The sequence below is a fragment of the Protomyctophum parallelum genome (genome assembly GCF_964188405.1).
Source record: "Protomyctophum parallelum genome assembly, chromosome: 16".
Lineage (NCBI taxonomy): Eukaryota > Metazoa > Chordata > Actinopteri > Myctophiformes > Myctophidae > Protomyctophum > Protomyctophum parallelum.
The window spans coordinates 4,700,253-4,728,038 of NC_139711.1; the positions used below are offsets into that span (position 1 = coordinate 4,700,253).

The 27,786-nt window shown below is 45.4% G+C and overlaps 1 protein-coding gene across 1 annotated transcript; it reads right to left on the reverse strand.

The window, feature by feature from the left end:
- Positions 1-27,275, reverse strand: nsd1a (nuclear receptor binding SET domain protein 1a; the record flags this gene model as incomplete). The annotated part of the gene is made up of 24 exons (XM_083785754.1): positions 26,952-27,275; positions 26,103-26,358; positions 25,446-26,013; positions 23,274-23,415; positions 21,578-21,750; positions 19,190-21,488; positions 18,889-19,010; positions 16,631-16,880; positions 15,966-16,063; positions 15,778-15,840; positions 14,860-15,066; positions 14,131-14,220; positions 13,411-13,534; positions 11,632-11,832; positions 9,611-9,790; positions 7,685-7,841; positions 6,643-6,848; positions 6,067-6,179; positions 5,702-5,971; positions 4,738-4,854; positions 3,614-3,755; positions 2,674-2,780; positions 2,157-2,355; positions 1-935 (listed from the first exon to the last, which is right to left on the reverse strand). The coding sequence occupies exons 2-24, from the start codon at positions 26,339-26,341 to the stop codon at positions 1-3; spliced, it is 7,002 nt and encodes a 2,333-aa protein (XP_083641880.1). The 5' UTR covers positions 26,342-26,358; positions 26,952-27,275.
- Positions 27,276-27,786: the final 511 nt, after the last annotated feature.

Consider the following 27,786-nt stretch of genomic DNA (forward strand, 5'->3'; position numbering starts at 1 on the left):
TCACTTGTTGTCATCGTCCTCGTCGCCCTCCACCCTCCACCACTCCTCATCATCATCGTCGTCCTCCACCCCTTCCTCTTCGTCCTCCTCCTCGTCCTGTACATACCCGCCCCAGGTGTCATACACGTCCCCGCCACCCTCCTCCGCCTCCTCTTCTACTTCTCCATGATACTGACCCTCCTCTCCCTCGTCCTCCACTATCTCCATCTCCTCCTCCTCGTCGTCCTCGTCCCCGTCCCCCTGCTCCTCCTCCTCCTCCTCCTCCTCCTCATCTTCATCATCCCCTTCCACCTCCAACTCGTCCACCTCTCCTTCCTCCAGCCCTCCGTCCTCTCCCACCTCCTCGCCATCCTCCTCATCCTCCTCGCCATCCTCCTCCTCCTCCTCCTCCTCCTTCACCACCATCACCTCCTCCTCTTTCTCGTCCTTGTAGGATTCGGGAGTCGGGTGAAAGAGAGAACGGAACGTTTTTCTGCATGCGCCGTCTGCGAAGCAGGAGGAGGTGGTGCTGGGGGGGATGAACCTGGTGGTAGCAGTCCTGGCGTTGATGTAGAGTCGAGGAGCAGCTTCCGGTTTGACCGGCGTGGACAGAGCAGCGGCGGCGGGGGGCGAGGGGAGGGAGGCAGCAGGAGACGGCGGCGGCGGTCTCTGATCCGAGACCAAGGAGCCGACGGGACCCGACGACGACGAGGGGGTGACGGTCCCTCCGGGCGTCATGTGGGCGGCGCTGGGCGCATATTCACGGATCTCCCCCGGTTCCAGCGGGTCGGGGCCACAGGGGTCGTGTTCGCTGCAGGAGAGCTTGCCGTCCAGCTTAGAGATGAAGAGCATGCCCTCGCGGTGCTCCTTGCAGTACGAGTTGGGACACATCTCACAGTAGGAGGCCGCCTCCTTGCCACACACGTCACACTGGTGCCATGGGCACTCCCATCGCCCTAGGGGGGCACAAGATCACAGTCAGTACAGTCTTAAAAACGTCTCCTATGTTAGATGTGCTTTTATTTTTGGAACATTTTAACAGGTTCCGTACATAGGACGCCTGGGGACGTCATAGGGATTCGAACCGAGCTGAGCCTTAGACGTCGCTGGATGTCCTAGCGCATCCTCAATGATACGGGGCGAGATAAGAATACTCCGAAATTTTCCTACAACATTTTTGGCCCGTTCGCCTTTCGGCTGCCGTATGCTACGCTCCGGGCTCATATTAGCTTACCGTTGACTTACATGTTAGCGCGGCGGAAAGAATGACTCGTATCTCCTAATCCAGGGCGCTCTCCGTGGTTATGAACGGATCGATATACTGGCGCTTCATTTCTGCTCCTCATCCGTCTCTCCCGCAAAATATGAACGCTTTTTGAATCATATAAATTAAAATGATCGCAATGTAAGCTAGGAATGTAAAGTTAACTTTTTTTAGTAGATTGTTTCCGGGTCATGGCTTTCAGAGTAAAAGCGCTGAGACAACCCCGGCCACCCAGAGCTCCTATTTTGAAGCACTTCCGGCACTGATAGTGTTTTAACAATTACATTTGCTGATGAATTGAGGAATTAATGAATTAGAAATTCTAAAGAATTTTGGCATCATATATTTTCTTATATTCGTCATTTCGAATTCTACTCCAACACTCCCGTTGTGTGTATTTCTTACTAATTAATTCATGATTTGTTCTACGTTCCAGTCACACTGTTCTAAAGTGTCCTTCAGATGTGATGTAATTGTTATGTTTCAGAATAAAGGCTTCAAATTTAACCCATTTAGACCCGAGGACGATTCTAGAAAATGTCTTTTGAATGCTAACAGCTTTCTGAAAAACTCATGTTTCTATGTCAGTGGTTCTTAAACATTTTCATGTCGAGGACCCCCAAAAATATATGTAATTAGCTGCCGGCCACCGCCTGAAAATATGTTGTTCCAGGGACCCCCCCCCGGAAGCAAAGATTTGAGTTAAAAGCGTGTTAACATTTAAACGTGTTAAAAACGAGTTAAAAAAAATATATATTCCAAATTTGCGCCACATTTTCACGATTTTTCAAAAATAGCAGACCTACAAGCTCGTAGCGTGGCACTCAGTGGCGCGCTACGAGCTTGTATTATTGGGTTAAATAATTTAAAAAAAATCTCGAACCAGGAAGCAAATGGCTTTCAGATCACTTGCCTGCAGGTCTCTTCGACAGGTTGAGGCAGTCGGCGTGGTAGACCTTTGGGCAGCCAGGTTTCTTACAGGACACAATCTGTCCTCCGTCGCCACAGCTAAAACACTCATCCTCACGCTCCTTCGTCAGCTCCGGCTTGCTCTTCTTCTTCATAGGAACTTTCCTTTTCCCTTCTTTCGGTGTCTCTGCTGGCGGCTTGTTCTGAGAGACATCGAGACACTGGATTACCACAAGGTTGTTCTGCAGCACTTTGGCAATCTCAGACATGGTACATGACATCGTGGCTGAGAGAGATCTCTCAAATATATATTATTTTGATGGACAATGTGACAAATGTAACACCTTGAGCAGAACCTACTAGGCTGGTGACCTCAAAACATGGGCAAGCCACCCAGAGGAGACGTAAAAAATATTATGGTTCTCATTGGTATTTATAATAATATAGTTTGGATTTTAATTTGCTGTCTTTTCTCATGAAATTAAAATGTATTTTTACCTAAATAAAGATGATGTATTTACCTTTGGCCGGACGCCCAAGAAACCACTGCAGTTCGGAGCTCCGCATTTACAGACAGTTTTCCCGTTGCCTAAACACTCCAGGTTGTAGTTGAACGTCAACTCCACACCTGTTTGGATGAAGAGCATTAGCATGCCATTTAGCCACAGATGATGGATTTCAACAAATTACCTGAGTCCTTTAGACTGCAGCCGCAGCCAAATCCATTTCTCAGATCCGATCTTTTGGCCCGACTCACTGTTCACACTGCATTTTCAAGTGACCAGATCGGATCTGTCACAAATCTGTGAGTGTTCTGCTTTGGTTACCATGGGAGCGACGTAGGCGCCCTGACGCTTCAAGTGACGTTTTGGACAGTTTGCTGTCGGGATGAAACTCCATTTTTGAGGGTTTTTTTTGCATGAATCAGTGCTATTGAACACCCTTTACGTCTGTGTGTTGTTTAGAAAATATTGAACCAACGAAAAGTAGTAAAAAGCGCTTGGGACAAAACCTATTAACTCCATTGGACCCTCAAACTGTCTGCTAAAACAGGTAACTCCACCACCTCTCACGGAAGTAATTGACAATACATAAAGTTACAAAACCAACTTTGATGAGGCAGTATTGCTTTGTTTTTCCTGAATTAAGTGGTTTCTACCCAACAGCAAAGATGTGCAACTTGGATGGTTAGATCAGGTTAGATCAGTCTGCGTTCAGACTGAGACGGATGTCCTGGAATCTGAAACCACCTCTTAATGTGTCTCAAGTCGCGAATTCCATGTGACTCGTTTGTGTTTTGACAAATCTGAATCCAATCTGGATGAGCCACAGATCTGATTCAGGCTGGACTTGGCTGCCAGTGCAGAAGGGGCCATGGACACTTGTCAACAATCAAGGCCAACTCAATAGAAAACAAGTGTGTACGTGTAGGCAAACTCAATAGAAAATACATCTGCAGACCTTTTGGGATGTCCTGTAGAGCAAATAGGCCCACCCGGGTGTCTCCGTTCACCGTCCACTTCTGGGTCTCACAGTTGGGCTGGCAGCAGTGGTTCATGAAGCGAGCCTGGTTGCCCTTGGGCCCGGCATCAATGATGCGGTCCTGGTGTCAACAACAATACACATCCTGGGTTAATATGAGCACAGTCTCGCGATCGAGAAAGGCCGTCATAGGCAGACCTGTATCCCGAGAGAAGACAGACTATGCACCCACTGCACTGCACACAAAATGAAGTGGAAACCGAGCTACACTTCCTAACCATCTGTCCATTGTACCAAGACATCAGAGACACATACTTCCCACAGATTACAACCACACACGGAGGTTTTGAAAACATGACCAATGACAAAAAACTCCCATATCTGCTGGGCGAAGTACAACAATGTGCAAACCAAACACAGCAGCAAGATGTGTGAGCTGCTGCGATAGGAGAAGGATATCAAATGGAACACAACCACCCTAAAGACTAATCATTGCGTATATTCCTGCACTATACCTGCATCCAGTGATCTTGGTACATAGAAATTGATCTATTGAAGATTCTGACTTTCAAATATTGTATGTATTGCTGTATTGTTCTTTCTGCTTTGGCAATGTAAACGTATGTTTCTCATGCCAATAAAGCTCTTTGAATTGAATTGAATTAAATAATATAAGTGATAAGTTTTTGATTGCAACAAGATATTTATTGGTGTAGCACCTTTCTAAAAAGAAAAAGAAAGAAAGAGACCGCTCAGTGGCCTTGCGATTAGTGTCCAGCCGGATCACACCAAGGACTAAAAATGGACCCCATGCATCCCTGCTTGGCACTCAGCATCAAGGGTTGGATTGGGGCAAACCCCTGCGACATTCTAGCATCATGTCCAGGGGAGTCTGCTTGCACGTTATGCTGCCTCGCTGCACAGAAACAGGAGATAGGCTCCTGCCCCTATATGGCTCGGAAAGTCTTACTTACTTTTCTTTTCTAAAAAAAATGTTTACACTTTAGTTTTAAGTGCATTACACGGCACACAAATAAAAACACTACGATTCATATCAATTCGTAGATCATCAGTCATAGTTTCAATCCCCAGCACCGCCTCACCTTGTCCAGTGTAAGCATGTAGAAGTTACAGATGTCGTTCTCCTGAGCATGTCTGATCCTGGCTCGACATTCTTCCTCGTCGATCACCTCTCCCACGTACTCGTTCACAAACGCCCCCTGTGCACGAGGGAACGTGACAATGATAGCGACAAGAAAAAGAACAGAGAGGAGGAGAAAAGAATGAGATGACATAGGTCTGGCAGCCATTTTTGGACTATTTTAAACAAAAGTTACCGGCTGAGTATGTTCAGGTGTAGGACAGCTGTCTAATAGTTTAATTATTCTTATATGGCAAGTGACGATCTGTTTGAGAACACTGTAATGTAATGCAATATGATATAACCTTATTACCTTTATATTTTTACTTTATTTTATTGTGCGTCTGTTTTGGTCCTGTATTTCAGTCTCTTTTTATTTACTTATTTTTCTTAATGTATTGTATGCTTATGTGTAGTCTAGTGGTGTATGTATGTATGCATGTTGGTATGTCTTGTTGTGTGTAAAAAACAATAAAAACAATTTAATAATAATAAGAATGAGATGACATGTCATTTTAATTTACATTTTTACACGGTTAAGAAAAATAACCCCCGGGGGGGGGGGGGGTTGGGTTCTTAACCCATTTTGGGCGGGAACCCATTTTGGTGTTAGCATTATGTTATGCTTTAGCTATTGAAAAATAGCAGATCTACAAGCTCATAGCGCGCCACTCGGTGGCGCGCTATGAGCTTGTAGATCTGCAATTTTTCGAGCTTGTAGGTCTGCTATTTTTGAAAAATCGAAGAGCGACTGACATAGAAGACATTTTTTGAATCTGATCTCAGGTCAGAATGAAAACTGTCAGGAGGACGTAGAAGAAATTTTTTAGAATCTGATCTCAGGTCAGAATGGAAAACTGTCAGGACGTAGAAGACATTTTTATAGAATCTGATCTCAGGTCTCAGAATGGGTTTTAACCACGGACCTTCTTGATGTCGGTGGGGGCGCGCAGGCCCCAGCCCCGGGACAGCGTCCGGAAGATCTCCACCACGGTGTACTGCCGTTTGGTGAAGGTCTGGTTCTCACAGCGGTCTCCCGCCGCGCACACCTGAGGGTGGCACTCGTACATCAGCATGCGGTTGATGCACTCCGAGTCCGGGCCGCACGGGTGTTCGTCCGACGCCTTGCAGTTGCACCGCGGGATGTCCGACAGGTCGGCCGTGATGATCTGCACCTTCCCTATCGGTCGGTTCACCTGCGTAAAAAAGGCACACAGCGCGGTTTTGTTGGAACCTCCTCGAGTGGGTGATAATTACACGGACGTGTGTATGTATGGTTTCGAAACGATACCTTGATGTGTTTGTACGGAGGAGGTTTCTTGTCGTTCTTTCGGTCCTCTTGCAGTTGCCTCATTTCCCTCTCCGTCTGCAGTTCCCTGAACCTTTCAGCTGCTTCGGTCAGTGCTAAGAAGACACGAGACATGATTGAGACATCAACATAGGGCTGCAACTAATTATATCGATTTTTCATTACGAATGTGTCTTGGGCGCCGCTGGCCTTAAAATTGCTTAAAGCTAAGCGTTAATGTAAGTTCGCCATCTCCCTCTCGTGATGGAGAGAGGTAATTGCAACAATGCCGAAACTACAATAAAGATAGGGCCCCATCTTGCCTTAGCCCTTATACCTAAACTTATTAGCCATATTTTACTATTTTGAAAAACATTTTTGAATAGTTAAAATGGCCAGTCTACAAGCTCACAACGTGTCAATGTAGATTGGCTAGTTGAACTATTCAAAAATGTTTTTCAAAATAGTAAAAAAAAAAAGGCAAAGAAGTTTAGGGATAAGGGGTTTAGCAGTGGCGAAAAGTGTCCAATCCAGTGTAATATGTCAGCATATTTACATTGTGCAACCAGTACAATGTACCTGTCTTGTAGATGGCATCAGCGCCCTTTCCCATCTTCTCTATGTTGTGCGTGTCACCCTCCATGTAGGGGAACACCCGGGCCTGGTACGTCCACACGAAATCTTTGGAGCCAAAGAATTGTACCGGAAACTCGCCCACTTCGTGTTTCATCCTCAGGATGTTGTTTGGAACATCTTTGGCGAGACAAACTTCAGCAGGCCACCACCTAAACGCAGATCAGGGTGTTGGAAAAATAAGGTGTAATGTTGCCGTCGGGCAGAAACCTTGTATCTCTATATTTGAACTTCTTTGGCATCTAATGCCCTACTTTGTCTACAGTGTCACACAGAAGTAGATAAGAGAGCCAATCTGCAAGCTGAGAGATCACAACGCGCCACAATCCAATGCTTTAGCTTGTAGATCTGCTATTTTGTACGTGAAAGTGAGATAAATATTTAACCAATTAAAAGTATCAACAAGAGCATGTGACATATTTCAAAACTTATTTATTTAAAGACCTTTTAAGCGCCGTACGAAGCCAAATCGTGACAAATCATGACAACACACACAATATTTTGGACCAAACAAATAATTACAAAGAAGAAAAACAACAACAAAAAAGTGTTGTAACCTGCCGTTTTTTTCCTACTTTCTAATTCTTTGTCTGGCCCGAAAAATTGTGTTTGTTGTCATGATTTGTCACGACAAGAGTTGGCTTTGTCCGCGGCGTATAAACGTCTTTAACCCATTCTGACCGGGCACCCATTTTGGTGTTGGCATCATGTTATGCTTTAGCTATTGAAAAATAGCAGATCTACAAGCTCATATCGCGCCACCGAGTGGCGCGATACGAGCTTGTAGGTCTGCTATTTTTTGAAAAATCGAAGAACGACTGACATTTTAGAATCTGATCTCAGGTCAGAATGGGTTAATCAGACCAGTGTGTTGTCCAGTGGAAACCTCGTATGAATCTGATCTCAGGTCAGAATGGGTTAAATAAATACTTTCTGAAAAGGGACTGCGACGCTCTATACCGGAGAGATCCATGGTCCCTGTCCTCACCTGTAACGAGCCCATTTGACCCACAGGATGTCCTTGATGCGCGGCCTCTTCCCAGCTTTGCAGTCGTTGCAGAACCAGCTGCCGTGAGGCATCTCGATACTCAGACACTCCTGATGGAACGCAGCAGGACAGGACTCGCAGCACAGCAGACTGCCCCCTGTAACACCAACGACAGTACAACGTTACAGTACCGTACCACAGTATACGGTTTACGGCACCATATACACCAAGGCGCTCGGGGTTCTACACAAACACGGTTGGCCTGTGTTCTGAGGAGGGAAGTCGGGGGCGGTTGACGGGCACCTTTCAGCAGGGAATGTTGGGGCGGGAGGTGTAGAACGAAGGACTCCTGGAGGGGGCTCCTCCTCACTGGCAGGTGAGTCAGTAGCGGTGACAACACAGACATGTGTGTGGGGAGGAATCAATGTCTCCGATACATGTGATGTCACCGGACATCTTTTCACCTGATGGTGAGCAGCTTCACAAAAGGTGTAAGGCAGGGGTGGGCAACTGTGACGATGGAGAGGGCCACTATATTTCCACACTCACTCCAGAGGACCACATACAGTGCATACTACTGTCGTAGCAGAAATAGCTGATCTAAATGCATTTGGTTATAGTTATGTTAACTTTACTGTATGAACTGTTAATATTACTACATTGGACACACAAAGACAATATTTTTTTGAGTGGTGCAACCACTCCTACAACCAGCTTGCAATGTCCTCGTACGTGTTTGTGTGTGTGTCTGTGTGTGTGTCTGTCTCGTACTTGTTTGTGTGTCCGTGTGAGCATGAGTATGTGACTTAAAAATAGCAGTAGGGGGCGCCAGAAACAGTGAGAGGGGTAGTGACTCTAATGAGAGAGAGTGAGAGAGGTAGTGACTCTAATGAGAGAGAGAGATAGAGAGAGAGAGAGAGAGAGGGGGGGGGGGGGGGGGGGGGAATTGCACCACTCAGTTCACACGTGTGTGATTTTTTTAATACAAGTCATTAAGTAATTGGTCATGTTTGCATGTTTGGAATTGTAACAGCTGCAATATCAGTGTTCTGATGCAGCTGCGTGTGGCCCCCGGGCCACCAGTTGCCCACCCCTGGTGTAAGGCATGCAGGGCGGCTGTGGCTCAGGAGGTAGAGCAGGTCGTCCAATGACCCGTGGGTCGGCGGTTCGAATCCCGGCTCCTCCTGTCCACATGTCGAAGTGTCCTTGGGCAAGACACTGAATCCCACATTTGCCTCCAGTGGTTGCTAGCATCGGTGTGTGAATAAGGGAAGTGAGGACGCTGGTGTCGACTGTTCGCCGCTTCACCTCCCAATGTATGAATGAATGAGCCATTGCATAGCGCTTTGAGCATTTGGAAAAGCGCTATAAAAATGCCATTCATTATTATTATTATTATTATTGTGATGCATAGTTAACCCATTCTGACCGGGCACCCATTTTGGTGTCGGCATCATGTTATGCTTTAGCTATTGAAAAATAGCAGATCTACAAGCTCATATCGCGCCACCGAGTGGCGCGATACGAGCTTGTAGGTCTGCTATTTTTTGAAAAATCGAAGAACGACTGACATTTTTAGAATCTAATCTCAGGTCAAAATGGGTTAATCAGACCAGTGTGTGTCCGGCGGAAACCTGGTATGAATCTGATCTCAGGTCAGAATGGGTTAATCCCTCGCAGGTCCACTGCTGAACAGGCACCCTGATCAACCTGTAGGAGTGGCCAGTGCAATGGCAGAGAACGCCAGCACCACCCACTGACATCACCAAGTATGTTCATGGGAGCGCCTGGCCAAGCCAGAAACCCCGGTATAGGAATTGTACCCCCAGTCACCATGGCGGCGAGCATGAACCTTACCCCACGCACCACCCGGACACCCCAATAAAAAAAAAGGAATTTAATATAATTACACAAGACAAGTCTTACCTTCAGAGCAGACAAAGCACCAGCTGACATTGATGTGTTCGTGGTTCTTGCAGCCCTTGCGAGGGGTGAAGTGATTTGGACAGAGGAAGCTGTTGTTGGCCAGCACCAAGCTGCCTGCAGCCATGCAGTTGTCGTTAGCATGGTAGGCCACAGGGCAGCGTACACAGCGAGCCAGTCGACCTACACCATAGGACAAAAAAAGGAGGTTCCATTATTCAAGTACATGCGAGTGTTCCCTGGTGGATCTGTGATCTGCAAGTCTCGCTGATAAGTGTGTTTAGCCAGATGTACTCGAATATCTTGCTTCTTCAGTAAACTTTTTCTTGGACCAGATGTTCAAGATGTTGCACAAAAACCAATAACACATGTGGGCGCTGTTGCCGACTCAAAGTGACACAGCCACTGTGATATTTGTAAAATACCGCCTTTGCAGATTCCTCTCAAAACCAAAAATACTCAGGCTGATGACCACCAGGCTAAAGGTGTGGTCGAGACTATGTTTTCGTCAGTCCGTGTGTCCTTGTGTGTGTGTGTGTGTGTGTTCCTCCAACTGTCTGTGGACAGACAGACAATCTCCGTTGGATCAATCAGCGTGAAACTTTGCACACACAATTCCTAGAGACCAAGGAAAAATCTCTGCCCGTACTTTTTCATATCAGCCCAGCACCACCAGGAGGTCGATTTATTTATTGATAGAGTTTTTTGTTTTTTTACTAACCCTAACCCATGTGATCAAGACGGATCTGTCTCATAATTCTATCCTGATTAGCTTCCAAAGTTTGCAGGAGTGGCCCGTTTTGAATGAAATGCCTCAAATTATGAATGCTGTGAAACTTTGCATGCACATTCCCACTAGGGCCAAGGAAGAATAGCCACCCTACATTTTTCAAATCGGCCTCATGGTGGTGCTATAACAGGCACGTTTTGGCCTCTAACTCTTGAATGGTAGGTCATACAATCAAAATATTTGTTCCCATGGGTCATCACCATGCTCCAATGGAGCACACTTTTCTAGTTCAAGTTCATGTTTGTTGACTTAATCGTCACTTAGTTCTCCCGTTGTGTGTGGTTTGCATTTACAAATTGACCAAAACATTAACCAACTAAGTCACACTTGAGCCATAGTTATGATAATTCCAAAACGTTATCTTGATGCCCTCCTTTAACCCATTCTGACCGGGCACCCATTTTGGTGTCGGCATCATGTTATGCTTTAGCTATTGAAAAATAGCAGATCTACAAGCTCATATCGCGCCACCGAGTGGCGCGATACGAGCTTGTAGGTCTGCTATTTTTGAAAAAATCGAAGAGCGACTGACATTTTTTGAATCTGATCTCAGGTAAGAATGGGTTCATCAGACCAGTGTGTGTCCGGCGGAAACCTCGTATGAATCTGATCTCAGGTCAGAATGGGTTAAATTAAATAAACATTTCATTCAAATATAAAGTTTATATAAGTCATAAAAACATTACAATAATTTTGCATTATTGGTGCAATGCCGGTTTTGGTTTGGCATGTCTGCCGTTTTGGAGCAGGCCAGTTATGAAGATCTCCACTCATCTGAACGACTTCACTCACACTCAACGATGTACTCCCATTCCTTAGCAGTACCCCCACCAAGTGTGAAGTCGATCGGATGAACGGTTCTCGATACATGCAAAAGAAACATAGAATCTTGGAATTTATAGATAGATCGTGTTTCTTTCCATTTAGACCAGAGGAAGATTCCAAATCTACAAATGTCTTCTGAAATGTTTCGTTTTTCATGTCAAAGGAACCCAAAATTTTAATTGGCCACCAACCCCATCTGAAAATATGTTAATCCAGGAACCCCTCAGAAGCAAAGATTTGAGTTAAAAAACGTTTGCTCTGAAAGAATATATATTCAAAGCTTTTCACAATTTTTCAAAAATAGCAGACCTACAAGCTCGTAGCTTGTAGATCTGCTCTTTTTCAATAGCTAAACATAATGCTGAAAACACCAAAAGGGGTTCCCGCCCAAAATGGCTTAAGAGCTTACCTTTGGAGGTGCAGAGGTTAAGCGGGTTTGTGATGTGGCAGGCCAGGCAGACGTGCAGCGGGCAGCGGAAGCCTTTATTCTGCGGCTGTGTGACCGAGTTGGGCAGTATGCAGTCTTCATGGTAGAACTTCCCACACAGAGGGATCATACAGCGCTTCACCCCGTTACCTGACTTCTTACACACAAAGCATGTGTGAACACCTGAGGACAAGAAGCAAAACTAATGAAAAACAAAACGCAACAAAAAACAAAAGGTTGTTTCCAGATCGGTAGTCTCTCGAGATAAATGGTAAATGGTGCATTTACATAGCGCTTTTATCCAAGGCGCTTTACATAGATTGTGCATTACATTTCATACACCGATGGCAGCGGAAACCATGCAAGGTACCAACCAGCACATCGGGAGCAATTAGGGGTTCAGTGTCTTGCTCAAGGACACTTCGAGTTCGAACTGGCAACCTTGCGGTTCCCATCCAGGCACTCTACCCCTGAGCCACCGCCGCCCGAGATAAGACGTGTTGTCTCCCACAATTTTCAAATGTCTCCTGCCTAATAGTATGTACCATTTCTTTCAGAATCTCTGAAAATGTGTAGAATTTTAAAGCACATCTCCTGCCTCTTCCAACTTCCGTTTAGCCTGTGCTGTCGCAAAATTAACTCTTACTGGAAACCAAATTAGTCAAATCCTATCTGGCTAGAAAGAATATTTTTGAAGATATTTTAAAATACATTGTCTTGAACACAAGAATGGTCACAAGAATGACACAAGACTGGGGGCACCGTGGCACAGTCAGTAGTGCTGTCGGCTCACAGCTAGAAGGTCCTGGGTTCGATTCCCGCTGGGGACGCTGTGGGTGGTGGTGGTGGTGGGGGCGTGTTCTCTTCTTCGTGTCATCAGTGCCCATACCCGAGACGGGGGTTGGTGAAAGGGCCTTTCTGTGTGGAGTTTGCATGTTCTCCCCGTGTCCCCTAGGGTAGGTACCCTCACAAAAACATGAAGTAATCCTGGTCTCTAAACTACCTCCCCCTGGCCAGCTGGGGCGCCGGGGAATGGAATTGGTCGGAAATAACGTGTTCCTTTCCACACGCTACGTCCAACCGGGGAAACTCCCCCCTGTCAGTTGAAAAGAAGCAGCTTGGACTCCTCATGCATATACGGTAAGTAAGTATGAGGTCAATCCACTGCCCCCCCCCCCCCCCCCCCTGGCAGAGGAAGTGCCCAGGATGAATACTGGACTACTCGCCCCTGTGCTTGCCCGTTTTTCCTCCCGGAATTTTCCCCAGTGAGGGGGATAACTTTGTAATATGATATTGGCTGTTTGTATTCTTTTTGGAAAAATATAAAAAGATACTCCTGTGGAAAGGCTATATTATTTGACTTATATTGAACCTATAAACAATTTAGTATTATTTAGTATATGTAAGGTTTTGCCCCCTCAAATGGTACCTCGTCAGATAATCCCCACATATCCTACAACAACTTCTGTGAACAGACTTCACTGTAGTAGCTTTTCATAAATGATATTTGTACTTAGGCTGTCCTGCTGTCATGAAAGTTTATAGTTAGAGAAATTCAAAGTCCAGCCGTCTGCTGTCCAGCCTCTCCCACCCCTCACTGGGGAAAATTCTGGGAGGAAAACAGAAACGGGGCGAGTAGTCTTGTTACCCCCAGGAATACATGATTAGATAATTTGACAGTGACACTAGGTGAAAAAAATGGGTTGCAAAATCGTGGGCAAGAAATTAAAACAAAAAACCACAAGAATAACATGCACCCACCAGTAGTGCATTCATGACAGAGGAATTTCCCTCGAGGAGACGCTGAAAGGCCAATACACTGTGGGTGAAAGGCTCCAAAGCACTGGCCTTCACACACCAGAAGTTCCCCCGTCCTCTCACACACCTGCACAGAACGACACAAAACCACACACTGAAACTGGCTACTTGACCACAAGTTGCTACAACTTTTAACACAATAAGGCCAAAGGGAGGGTGTGTCAGACTAAGGGCCGATTCATACTCTTATTTCACCGCTGTTTCGGCACTGTAGTGCCTCGTCAGAAATTTTCAGTAGCACCGAAGAGCCGACTTTAGGACGGTACCCCCCCCCCCCCCCCCCCCCCCTCAAGTCACATTGTAGGCTCTACAGAGCCGAACTGACTTTTATTCAGCTCTAAAATCGTAGTATGAATCGGCCCTAAGTCCTGCAGAAAAACTTCATACACGACAAAACCAGCAGGAGGCCTCTTACGGAGACACGACAAGTTGAAAAATAAATCTATTTTGAAGCAAGAAGCCCCAAGAGGCTATGGTTTACACAGTGATGGAAATTAGCAGTAGCTACACTATATGCTCATCAGTTCACATCACATCAGTTCCATGTATTGACTGTTGAACTGCAAATATGTTAAATAGCAACAGTCCCCGTCAAATAAACAAACGCATAAATAAATTAAAAATTAAACAAAGAAAAACATCAGGTCTGGGCGACCATCTTACCTGACAGACATTCTCCTTCAAGGTTGATCCTGTCTTCCCTTTCAACTCCATCTGGGAGTAGAAGCTATCATTCAGGCTGGGACAGGGCACCTGTAGAAAGAGAGAGAAATAATGAGGAATAATGTCACTTTGGGTGACGACGGAATTAAAGCAAACTTCGACACTTTGGTAGAGATCTGGTTTGTGCAGTTACGGAGCAACCACTGAAGTACTCTACCTAAGTTTAGTTTTCGTTTAAGCTACATATTCCTTTCCAGCAGACATCTGCAATGACCATGCTACCTAACTGCCACATTTTATTGATATTTTCCATGCACCTCATGTACAGTATATATCTCACACTGCCATATTTACAATATCTGTTTCCTTCTCTATCTAGCTCTCAAGAATTTAACCGTTTTTATTTTCCTTTTTTACACGTAAGAAGAGTTCATATTCTGTTATGACAGGTTGTTTAATCTGCTATTGTGTGGATCTTAATCCAATGTGGTGACAACTACAGGCAAGGAGCGGACTGTGAGTTTCTGTTGCCGTACAGAAATGAAGACAACTTTGAAGGAAAACCTGCAGTTGTCCCTCCTCTTACAATTGAGCCTGTTACAGTTACTCAGGCACACCTTTGTTCTACTGGCACAAGGACCGAGTATTCAGCTCTCGTGGATGGGGTCATCGTGACCATGCAAGAATTTTACAAAACGGAATTGACTCGAGAGTTACATAACAGGTTACCTCAGGTTTGGGAGTTAGCGCTCCATTGGCTGGGCCCTGTCTCTCCACAAGGCTGGAGCACTCCATGTCCATTTCCTGTTTGGGCGTTTTCAATCCCGGTGGGCTCGGAGGCCCGGAGACCATGGAGGTGGCGAGGACATGCTGGACAGCAGCGATGGTGTCAGCCGACGTGCTGGGTGCAGGCACTTCCTTCTGCACAGATTCAACCTGTGCAAAACACCTTCGACTTTATTTGAGGGGAAATTGGTTTTGCAGCAAGACATACAAGATGATATAGTACAAAGCGGGTACATGGGGTACATCAAACGCTACATACTACAATATGACGTCACTCAAGAGGTTCGGGTGGGCGGGACCAGAACTAAATTTGGTAGTTTGGAAGAGCCACCTTCCAGGAGACATTCCTCTGAAATCTCGAGTCTCTCCATCGACCATTCATAAATACAACCCATCACTCGGAAAGGGCAAAACCTGTCCTCCATACTTCCGTCACAAATTCCCCACAGCTCCTTGCAGTCGCAATATTAATTAATTTAACCATCTGTCCCGGTGCTGCCGTCTAGTGTACACACTGCTTGAGCGACTCGCTGTGACTCGCTGGAAGCCACAGGTGACAATATGCAATACAACTGTCCGTTAGATGTTTTCTCATCTGGGAGCCCTCCGGAACCAAACTGACTTTGGTTGCTCAGGTGTAGTATGCAGCTAGCTTAATCATGCACAGGTGACTGACTAGCTCCCATTAGTTATCAACCCACCAGCCCAATATCATTGACTTGCATGTGCATTAAGCCACATTTGAACCATAGAAAAACATATGAGCTTGCGCGTCTGTTTTCTCTCCTGAATGTTTGACTATTATGTCATGCCAAGAGCAGGACCCACTAGAGTTGAAGCGGTTAAGAGTTCTGGTGATACCTGAGTGACTGTGACTTCTGGCTTGCTCTTTGAGGTAACTCCACTGTGTCTCTTTGCCTCCTCCTGGATATGACAAGGAGAGAACCAAGAAACTGTGTTGCCAAGAGCACTGCAAACAACAACCCATGGATCATAGGACGTACTGTAGTTGTTGGGTAATGTCTGTTTGGACTGAGGTTACACTATACCTTCTCCTTTGAAGGATCAACAGAAACTTCTTCGATGGTGCATTCCAGGACCTTGTGCGAAGACTTCCTCGGCCTCTTCCTCTCTTGGTTTACAGGAGCTATGGGATACAAAAACTTGTTTTTTTACTACCTATACAACCGTTCCTACATTTGAATGATTTTAAACTTGGCCTACTACAGCATCAGTATATTCTACATCATACCAATATATAATAATGTAATTGCTTCCTTTTCAAATCTAACGCATACTTGTAATACTAATATATGACGTGTCGTTTGCCAACAAGAGTTGCGATAGAGTAAGCTTAAGCTATATGAATTCATTAGGACGTTTTATTTCTGTCAAAACAGAGTTACATTGGCTAATTGAATTAATATGAACCAAAGATCGATATCTGATATTCGTGTTAGCATTATGTTATGCTTTAGCTCATAGCGCGCCACCGAGTGGCGCGCTACGAGCTTGTAGGTCTGCTATTTTTGAAAAATCGAAGAACGACTGACATAGAAACATGGCTTTTTCAGAAAACTGTCAGGATTTACAAGACATTTATAGAATCGTTCCCAGGTCAAAATGAGTTAAAAAAAACTACAGAACAGGGGTTGATGATAATGTGAACAAAATGTAAAACACAAACACACACACACACACACACACTATTTACCAGCGTCCAGAGGTAGATGAGTGTCGTCTGCTGCCTCTGTGGAGAGACAGGGCTGCGTTGGGGTCACTGGGTGTGCCCCAGCAGCAGGGGCCTCGTCCTGGGACAGGCTATCTTCCAGTGCTGCTGCAGGCCCAGCAGAGGGGGTGGGGGAGGGGGACGGGGTGGATATGGAGCTGGAGGTGACAGCACCTGGTGACGGCAACCCTGCCGTCTGCTGTCTAACTTTATCACCGACTGGACTAGTAGTACCCTGTGGGACGCAAAACAAAAACAATTCCTGCTGAGTAAAAGGTGGACATCAATGTAATACAATGGTCTGAATTCACACGCACACATTTTTCTCTGAATATTGTCTCTGCCAGGCGTAAAACCTTGCATGTCCAAAATTGTACATTTCCGGGTGGGAAACGATACGGAGCAAAGGTTGTCAGGATTGTGATTCGGAAACCACGACACGCCGTCGGGTTGGCATTGCGGCATGGGCTATTAAGCTTTATAGACTTAAAATATTTATTTTATTTTTAAATGACAAAACATAGGGCATTAATTTACAGAACATCAAAATGTGAAATATTGAGTTAGAAAGCTTCCACCCAACAGTGGCGATATACATACTGTATATACAGATAGGTGACAAAAGGACAAACCAATATAAAGTGTTAGGGTTATTTCATGAAGGTGTCGCTTATTCATGGCGAATAAGTGAGTGGGAATATGATACATTATTTAATGCCGTCAGATCTACAAGCTCTACAAGCTGTGAGTTTATGGAACAGCTATTTTCGGGGCACGACACATATGATATATCTTATGTCATGTGCACTGCAATGCATTTATGTGGTTACTCTGTATGTCGTGTTTTTTTTTATTAACGCATTCTGACCTGAGATCAGATTCTAAAAGTGTCTTCGATTTTTCTAAAATAGCAGACCTACAAGCTCGTATCGCGCCACTCGGTGGCGCGATATGAGCTTGTAGATCTGCTATTTTTCAATAGCTAAAGCATAACATGATGCCAACACCAAAATGGGTGCCCGGTCAGAATGGGTTAATTTGCAGGGACCCTCCCTAAGTGTACTGAAAGCATGCCATGATAATGCCTCGCCCACAGCATGACAGAGCCACCAGACCTCATCACTGGCCGGGTCAAGCAGTCGGGCTCTTGGTGTACTCCACACATGCACTCGCCCACTTGTGAAGACGGATGACTCATCGGACCATATCACTTGTTTCTACATCTCTGTAGACCAGTGCCTATGGATGGACTTTTGTTTTTGCACCACTGAATTCGCAAATGTGCCTTTAGTCTTTGTAATGAGGTGTTTATGCACTACAACCCTACTATATATATATATAACATCCCTCTGACACTGTATAATGATGTCCTGAATTGACAGTTTTCAGGTCAGATTTGAGAGCAGAGGGAATGACATTTCTTCTTTTCTTTTTGCATTTTTATAGCGCTTTTCCAAGTGCTCAAAGTGCTTTACAATGGTTCATTCATTCATACATTGGAAGGTGAAGCGGCGAACAGTCGACGGGAAGAGCAGTTAGGGGATATAAAGTGTCTTGCTCAGGGACAATTGCAACACATTGGTAGGGCCGGGAATCAACCCTGAGACCTTCTGTTTCCCAGGCGGCCTCTCCGTCTATAGATGGAGAATGCCTCGAGCGACATTCTCAGCGACCTGAGAATTAGTTTTTCCCTTACATATCACAAAAATGTACAAGCATGATGGTCAGAGTGTGTGTGCTTCATATTATAATTTAGCCAGTTTAGTTTGTGACTGAACTCCAATAACAAACCCTCTTTTAATAGTCTCTCTTGTTAATCTTGATCCAAAATCAAGGTCAGCTGATTCTGCTCAGCATTTGTACTGCCACCGAGCACGATTGGATAGTACTTCTGCTTCATCATACATTTTTCCTATAATGTGTCACTCTCCTGTATAATACACAGTACACATACAGTATATATATATACACACAGAAGAGACAGACAGGAAGACAATAGCGTCAAAACACGGTTCACTGTTGCAGCCATCATCTGTATGTGTTCATTTATCTCTGAAAAGCAACTTACAGGTAAATATGTATACTTTCTGAAGATTTTACCGTGTGCATTATACAGTTATAATTCAGTAAAGCATACCAAAAGTGAATCCAGTGATCCTCGTTTTTGTTATACGACTCTTACATAATAGTTGTTTTCCACTGAACATTTTCCAAAAACATATAAAGATGAAATAAAATGTTACCGTCTTGGAAAGCTCTGTATTTTTCTTAAATTTCTTCTTTGGGGCAAATATTTGTTCATACTCTTCAGTCGACTCCAACAGCCTTTTGCTTGGTTTCCGGAGCCGCTTGTTTTCTGAATGCGCTGTGGAAGGAAACATGGAACACACACGATCAGCTTTTTGGTCGTCATCAGTTGGCTCAAAGATGGTTAAAATGAAAGCATTTTTTTTCATCCGTTTTCCGTGAGTGACATGGTCGTACAATGAATAAAAAACAAACAATAAAGGGGGTTAGGCTTTACAGATGTGATCTCGGACTTACCAGCCTTTTCGCTCCTCTCCGGGATGTGCGGGTTCTTCTCTGTGCCGAAGTTCACATCAGGAGACGGGGCGAGGAGTGGCTTTGCCGTTGCCGCGCCTCCGGACACCCCGTTCACTTCCATGGTCACCCCAGCAACGGCGCCCCGCACCTCGGCTGCCCTCTCGGGAACCCCCTCGGCCATCTGCCAGCGCTTCTTTGGAGCCACTTTGGGATCAGAGCTCTTATCGAGGTAGCTAACTGTGGGTTCTGTGGCTGCGACCACGGAGCTAAATCCGGGTTCTGCGAGGTCAGCGTGGCCGCTAACAAACTCTCTGCCATAAGCCAGGTCGGCTAGTTCGGGAGATAGGCCAGGTATGCTGACCTTTAGTTTGGCGGGCAGTCGCTGCTTTCTACGTTGTTTGTCCGAGCTCGGCCCCCGAGTGAGAAGAGGCATCCCTTCACATTTGTAGGTGTCATTTTTCATGATAGCTTTAGTCCTGTTCCTGGCTTTGACTGCTGTGCTTTTGGATGTGGATGGTTTCATTGGCCGGTTGTTCTCCGTTTTGATCGCCGATGTCCAGGTTCCACCGCGCCCCGAGAGTGGGTCATTCCCCGAGGAGCTCGGGATAACCATAGGCTCCTCTTTGATCACCACCGGTGTTGGAGGGACAGTCAGAGGTCGGCCCTCTTTTGCTCTGGTGTCATGCATGTCCTTCAGCAACATCAGGAAGGTACTGAATTTGTAGTTGGCGTCAGGGTGAAACGTGGATAAATCAGGATCCTCGCACTCCTCCTTGACAAGGGACTTAAATGTCAGTTCCTTGACGTCTTGGAACGCGTCCATGGGTGAGAGAGAGGATGGAGGGGAGGAACAGGACGAAATATCAGAGACCATATTCTCTGTTTTAATCTTGACCGGCTGCACGACGGGTTGCCCGGGGCCTGGAGATGGAGACTTGGTCTTTATCAATGAGCCGTTACGAATTAGCTTTTTATCAGGTTTTCTGGCGCGTCGTTTAGGGGACAATACACTGCTAGGGGACAGGTCAGTCTCGATCGGATCATTACCAATAAAAACTTTATCATGCTCATCATCAATGCTATCGTCTGTTGAGTGTTGGCAAGAGGTTGACGTGTCATTGACTTCCGTCTCTTCCTCTGCTTTCAAGGCCCGAGTCATAAGACGACTGCTGGCAGGAAGAAGCGTAGAGTGCTCGTCAACAGAGCCCTCGAGCGATTCTTTAGAGCTCTCCAAACCCTGTTCAGACTTTTCTGCATCGTCGGGAATCTGTTTTGGGGGGGAAACGCTAGGGGCAACGCCAGACTCGGCGTTCTTAGGAGTGATTTCTTTCTCAATGGACCTGCCTTGTAGTTTCTTAGGACCCTGCTCTTTCTTATCTGACCTGCCTTGTAGTTTCTTGGGACCCTGCTCTTTCTCATTGGACTTTACTTGTAGTTTCTTAGGACCCTGCTCTCTCTCATTGGACCTGCCTTGTAGTTTCTTAGGACCCTGCTCTCTCTCATTGGACCTGCCTTGTAGTTTCTTAGGACCCTGCTCTCTCTCATTGGACCTGCCTTGTAGTTTCTTAGGACCCTGCTCTCTCTCATTGGACCGGCCTTGTAGCTTTTTAGGACTCTGTTCCCTCTCAGTGGACCGCCCTCGTAGCTTTTTAGGACCCTCTTCTTTCTCAGCAGACTTGCATTCTGGCTTTTTAGGAGCGTGTTCTTTCTCATCAGACTTGCCTTGCACCTTTTTGGGACTCTGTTCTTTCAAATCGGACTTGCCTTGTGGCCTTTTAGGACCCTGTTCTTTACTGACCAGTGTCTCTGGGTCCTGCGCTAAAGGTATTTCCGTTCGTTTCGGGCGCTGGAGCATAGGTACCGAATCCAGATCCGCGTACGGCGAGTCCTTGGGCTCTTCTTTAATTGGATCTACCGTACTGCGCGTCTGGTTGACCGCTGCGAGAGCAGCCGGCTCCTCCTTCACTCCCCCAATTATATGTCCAAATATGTCAGAGAGGCATTTCTTTTTCTTCTTAAAAGCCCTAAGTGGACCTGGGGGATTTGGATTCGGGGTAGAGTTCGTGACAGGAGGGTGCAGATTTCCATTGGCCGAAGAGCCGGATGGGAGGGACATATCGGGGTCTGTTGAAACAGAGGGGATCTCCTGTGGACTTTCAGGAGGAGGTGGAGTGGGTGCCCTTTCGCCTCCGTTGACCGACGCGGTCGACGGGCTCTCTGCGCCGCGCCGTCGCCCCGAGAGCAGATACTCCGCTTCCGCCACGCTGACTTTCCACGCGGTCAATAAACTCTTGGGTATCTGCGAAGGACAAGAGAAATGTTCAAGAGCTGACATTTACAAACAAAAAGGTTCTGAATGTTTTCTAGATTCATTCCATGTAAACGTACTGTATACTTGTAGCTCATCTCCTTCTGCTTCCCTCGCCGTCGAAGCACTGGGAGATTGTCAAATTGATGACCACCCACAAACGGGAGAATGGCTTTCCCCTGAACCCAGGAAGACTCGACGACCTCCCCGATCGTTGCCAGAAAGTACAAGCGGCACGGACGTGGACTGGGCACTGCAAAGGACAAAACAACTTTATTTATCTACAAGCTATTTTCGGCTACTGTATGTATTTTATTTTATTTGTAACCCCACCGGGTCAAATTTGGCACATACCAGTTGATGGCCAAATATAGGTGAGATGGGAGAGTGCAATACTGTAATACTTGGATAGTATTACAGTATATTACAGATACTATAGGATAGGATAATAGTTTTTTGTACTATAATGTATAACGCTGTCTCTTGGTGCCCAAGACAAATTTCTCCTCGGAGACAATAAAGGCTAATTGAATTGAGGTGGAAATGGAAGGCCTATGGGGTCAGTTTTGGCACATGCCAAGGTAGGACTGGAAGCACTGGATCTAGGCTGCCAGTGTGTGAATGTATGCCCAATTCTGAGATAAGTTGTGCTACAATAAAAATACACACCGTCACCAGCTAACTCGATGACTCAACTACAAATATATTGAAGTAGATTACATTTGACCTCACTTATTGTCTGAGATATTTGGCAATGTCTGTTTGGGACAAATTTGCAACAAGTGCTAAGTATAACTGCAATAGTGTAATAAGTGTATTAGTGAAATAACTGTAATAGCCTACTGCTTTAGATTTGGCACATAGCTACACTTATCTATTGTTTGTGCTAAATTCAAATTGAGTATCTCATCTTAATATAGCATCTGATTGATGGCAGAAACAAGTATTAAATAGGCCTAATCATACTCCATCACTCGAAAATTGATACTCTCGTACAAATTCTTGTGACCTTGTGCAAAACTTTACTACAGTTACTAAAGTGGTCGTCAATTTGTATGTGCTTAACCCATTAAGCCGATTCTACAAATGCCTTCTAAATCTCAAGTAGTTCTCACACTTTCAAGATTTTTCTAAATGTGAGCTTGTGCATCTGCTATTTTTGAATAGCCAATGCAACAATCTAAAATGACAGATGCGTTCCTGGTTTGGGTAATGGCTTAAAACAATAATTTGTTCAACTCGGCATTTGCTGTGAATTGAATTTACAAATGGAAAAGGGATTCCGGGATCTGACATTCTTCTCTCTTTGACAAATAAAAATGTATAAATCTGTCACACCCCATCCCAAACATGACAGTTTCAGCACTCTGGTCCATTATCCCAAAACTGGGAAAGCATCAGTGTCATTTTAGACGTTTGCGTTGACTATTTTTGAATATGCTCGCTGCGAGCACATTCCATTTTGGAACATTTTAAATGCTTTGTGTTTTTAGTTACATAATCAATATAAATAATACATGACTTTGCAAACGATGCATGTAAAAGTATGTACAGGTGAAAAGAGTCCCTCCGTAAGAAGAGGCAGACTTCCATCACGTTAATATATTAGTAATCAATGAAATATCTGATACAGACTCTTCTTTGTGTATTTGATCCATATTTCTTTGCACGTTCGAATTAAAGTGCTGAAGGTTCAATTGTAGTCGTTTTCACAAAGCACTCCTCATTGGAGACACTTCAGTGACATGTCCATCAGTCACACAACTTCAGTCTCACCTTTCATCTTTGTGTGGTTCCCCGCCTTGGGGTCAGAGGTGATCTGACATGGCCACCATGGTCTTCTGTTGAACTTTGCCCACACCAGGTCCCCGTCCATGTACTGTGCTGTTGGGAGGGGCTTCTTCTTTGGGCTGTTGGGCTATACAGAACAAAGTAAACATGTTAGTATATTATGCAGAACACAGGCAAATTATTTACTGTGTTGCTGTACATGCAGCTACTGGTAGATTATACTTTTCTGCCACAGACCTGATGTTCTAAATAAAATGTATAAGTTAAATTATGAATTTCAATTAAGTCAAGGAATAAGAAACTAGTCTTGTTTGTTGTTGGCTTTGATACGTTCACGGATGACAAACAAACAAAACGGTGGCAACGCAGCGGCTTAAAAATGGAACTATAAAAGTGTGGAAGACATGGAGAATATTTTTGACCAGCAGCAGCTGCACGTAAAAACTGCAGTGGTGGACGTCTCGAAGTCAGACGGACCTACAGCACTATTGCATTTTTCTAAATCGTAAGTAAAACTTCTCACTAGTGTGTGTGCGCAAGCGCGCTTGTGTGTATGTGTGTGAGAGAGTGAAAATCTCCTTCTCACGTGTGTCTCCCTCTCCCCGTTATGTGTGTGTGTGTCTGTCTGTAAAAGTGCCAGTTTTGTTATAATTTTTTTGGTGTGAAAAAAAAATATTATTCTTATATTTGATTAGAATAAATGTCCCTCCTGTGTGAATATGATGGGATAGTTAAGTGTACACTACTGAATTTAAATTTAAGTCATAATGGTGGTACCCAGAGAGCAAAATATTTTCTGAGGAGGTACTTGGTGAAAAAAGGTTGAGAATCACGGATCTATGAGAATACATAATTACAGATCCAGGCCGTTAAAATAAATCCCTACTGTCTATTATGTCTAATACTGTTATCCATCCATCTTCAACCGCTTATCCGTAGTCGGGTCGCGGGGGCAACAGCTCCACCAGACTTCCCTCTCCAGAGCAACATTAGTGACTTCCTCCTGGGGGATCCCGAGGCGTTCCCAGGCCAGTGAGTCGATGTGTTTCCTCCAACTGCGCCTTGGTCTGCCCCGGGGTCTCCTCCCAGTGTGATGTGCCTTGAGGACCTCCCTAAGGAGACGCCCGAGAGGCATCCTAACCAGATGTCCGAACCACCTAAGCTGGCTCCTTTCCAGGCGAAGAAGCAGCGAATCTACTCCGAGTCTCTCTCGTGTGACTGAACTTCTCACCCTATCTCTAAGGGCGATGCCAGCCACCCGTTGAAGAAAACTCATTTCGGCCGCTTGTATTCACAACCTTATTCTTTCGGTCATGACCCACACTTCATGACCATAGGTGAGAGTAGGAACGAAGATTGCTCGGTACACAGAGAGAATACTGTTACTTTTCAGGAAATGGTTAAAAACAACCTGTGTTCAGATACAGTGTAGTTATTTAGTCACAAGCTCTTGTTAATTTAACCCATTTTGGGCGGGCACCCCTTTTGGTGTTTTAAACATTATGTTATAATTTAGCTATTGAAAAATAGCAGATCTACAAGCTCATAGCGCGCTACAAGCTTGTAGGTCTGCTATTTTTGAAAAATCGTTAAAATCTTTGAATATATATTTTTTCAAAGTGAATGTTTTTAACTCAGGTCTAAATGGGTTAATATTGAACTTAAAGTGGACCACTTTCACTTTCGAATAATAATAATAATAAATAGCAGATCTATAAGCTTACAACACGATGCGACGCTTGTGGATCAGCCATATTTGCACATGAAAAAGTAACGAATCAAGCGATGCTTGGTTAAACCAGGAGTCTTCCTCAATAAAATGACAATCAATATAACAGCATTGGGTAATCCGGTTTCAATAAAAGTGCACCGTGGGTGTGGCTCAGTAGTTAACATGGTTACATCACAGCAAAAAGGACGGTCCTGGGTTCGAACCTGACTGTGGCTCAATGGGGCCTTACTGAAGTTCGCATATATTGAGGGCTGTGTTCCATGTGGGTTTCATCTCACACCAAAAGCCTTGCATGTCTTTTGCCGAAACACATGCATGTTAGGGACAAATGGTGAGTTGAATGTGGAAAATGTAATTGGTCAAATAAGTAAACTAAACAAACTAAACAGAAGATTGAGGCAGTATCCCAGGCACTTTAGACTCACATTAGAGTTGGTGCTGGCCGGTGACATTAGACCCCGGTCAGGAGTAGAGACGAGTTCATTGTCGCTGTCCGAGTCTTCACCCATGCTCCACCCATCTCCCATGGTGATGTCAGGCAACGCGCTGGGGCTTAGTGTGGGGTTGAGTTCAGATATAGTCTTAGCCATAAGATTAAAGACAGCCGGTTTGTACGAGCTATGATTGTCTGCCCCCGAGCTGGAAGTTATGGTCTTACGGTCGGCTACAGTTCTGCCCCGGTTCCGTTTCGGGGAGCGAGGAAAAGGTGTCAGCTCTCCATCACTGTTCTCCTCCGCCTCCTCCCCCTTGACTTCTCCGCTGTCAAACAGCGTGGACTCAAAATGCAGGTAACCATTGGGAATGGGGGAACAATGCTCCAGGCTGTCAGAACTGTGAGGGGAAAATCCGTTTTTGAAAGGCTCCATCTCGTCCTCATCTGGAGAGGGTGGCAGACGGACTAACGGAGCCTCAAACTCATCGTCCTCGTCGCTGATTGGGCTCGGGGACGGCGAGTGGATGTGGTTTCTGGCACGGCGGCTCCCTAGGTCAGACCTGTCAACCAGAGTTCACGTTTATAGTTTATTTGTGAAAGTGTGCAGTATTCTTTACATGCAGCACAAGCAGTGCAATGGGATACTTACCACTTCCTCTGTGGGCTGTAGCGGCGGGATCTCTCTGGCTGGCTGTAGCCCTGGACAGGTGCCTGTTTGAGTGTAGAAGATGGCAGTTGCATGGCTGACGTTTTCTTTGAGACACGCTTAGCACTGCTGCATTGGTTTCCATAGGAAGTGTTGGTCAGGCCATTGGGGGGCCTCAGTTCTGGCTGGCCTGAGCCAAATACTGAGCCTCCCCTAACAGCCCGTCTGTACGACTGACTCATGTTTTCATGGCTCTTTCCTGTAAAAATCCAAATGGTGCCTGTTAGGTCAGTGCTGCATGAGGGTTTTTCAAAAAATGTTGATTAGTTGGTCGGGTGATCAACATTGTCATTCATGCGCCGGGCAGTGTAACAAAGGATCTGATGATAACATAATGCAATCTCCAAACACCGCTGAAAACAGAGCGACAATGGCAACCCGGTGCGACAGTAGTAGGATAGCAGGCACAGCCACACACATAGCCTGCACAGCACACACTAATATGCCGACATTGCTGCTGGCCTCCATTCTAAAGGCCGCCGGACGGCATAAGACAAAACAGGATACAACCTCTAGTGTTGCTCCGTCCATAAATGAATCCACAAAGTATACTACTGTAAAATACTATCGCTTTGACTGATGATCGCTGATTGTATCAAATCCAAGGAGCGCAGACTAGAGGTGGTGACACTAGCCATCTCTACCTCTCCCACATACACACTCACACATAAACACACAGTCACACACACGCAACCCCACACAAATAACATAGGAAGCTTACCTTACAAAAGGGGACTGGACGAAGTAAGTTAAAAAACTACAAACACGTGGGATCAGACGCGACAAACTTACCATTTGGAGGTCGGCTGCCGTGAAACCAACAGCGGATGTTTCAGAAATGGGCATAAAGCGAGTGTTTTTCTCGATTTGTGAAAGCAGATCTGCTCAATCCCAGCTGCAGCAGCACTAGCAGGCCAAAGGCAGGGGGAGAGAGCTCTCATTCTCTCCACCTCATCTCCTCCTCATCAGACCCTAAAAGACCAAAAATCTCAATGAAATAACCTTTCCATTGACGCTGTAACACACAACTGCAGCGGAATGTCAGTGTGCCATGGTTGGTCCCGCAGCGATCACAATAATATAAGCTTATATATATTTGCTACATGCTGTCGAAGAAGTGCCCCTGGTTGTGTTAAAACAAGCCCAGACTCACTGGCTGTGTGTTGGTGAGCGGAGCAGCGACCAATCGGCTCAGATACCCAACCCCCCGTCTGACTGTGCACAGGGCCGTAGCACCACACACACTCACACATACACGCACACAGTTACATTGACATTCACACGCGCACGCTGCTTTAATTTATATATGTGCGTTTATTTTATATATGTAAACTCATGGAATAAGAATAAACCATAGCGCATAATAATCGCTCTGTTGGTTTGTAAACCATTCGCGCTGCCTGCCAGTCAGTTTATAATTAAAGGCCGCGGATTCTCGAAATTGGCTCGGGATCTGGTGTGTGTTTCATTGTGTCGCTTGCTGAAAAGGGACAGATTAAGATTAACAACGCGTCGCGGATGCGTCATGTTAACTTTGATGATCTGTTATTTTCTTTCGGCGAGCGACACCTTCGCGCGTCGCAGTATATAGGCTACATGAGGCCTGGGCGCGTAGGGGGAAACACGG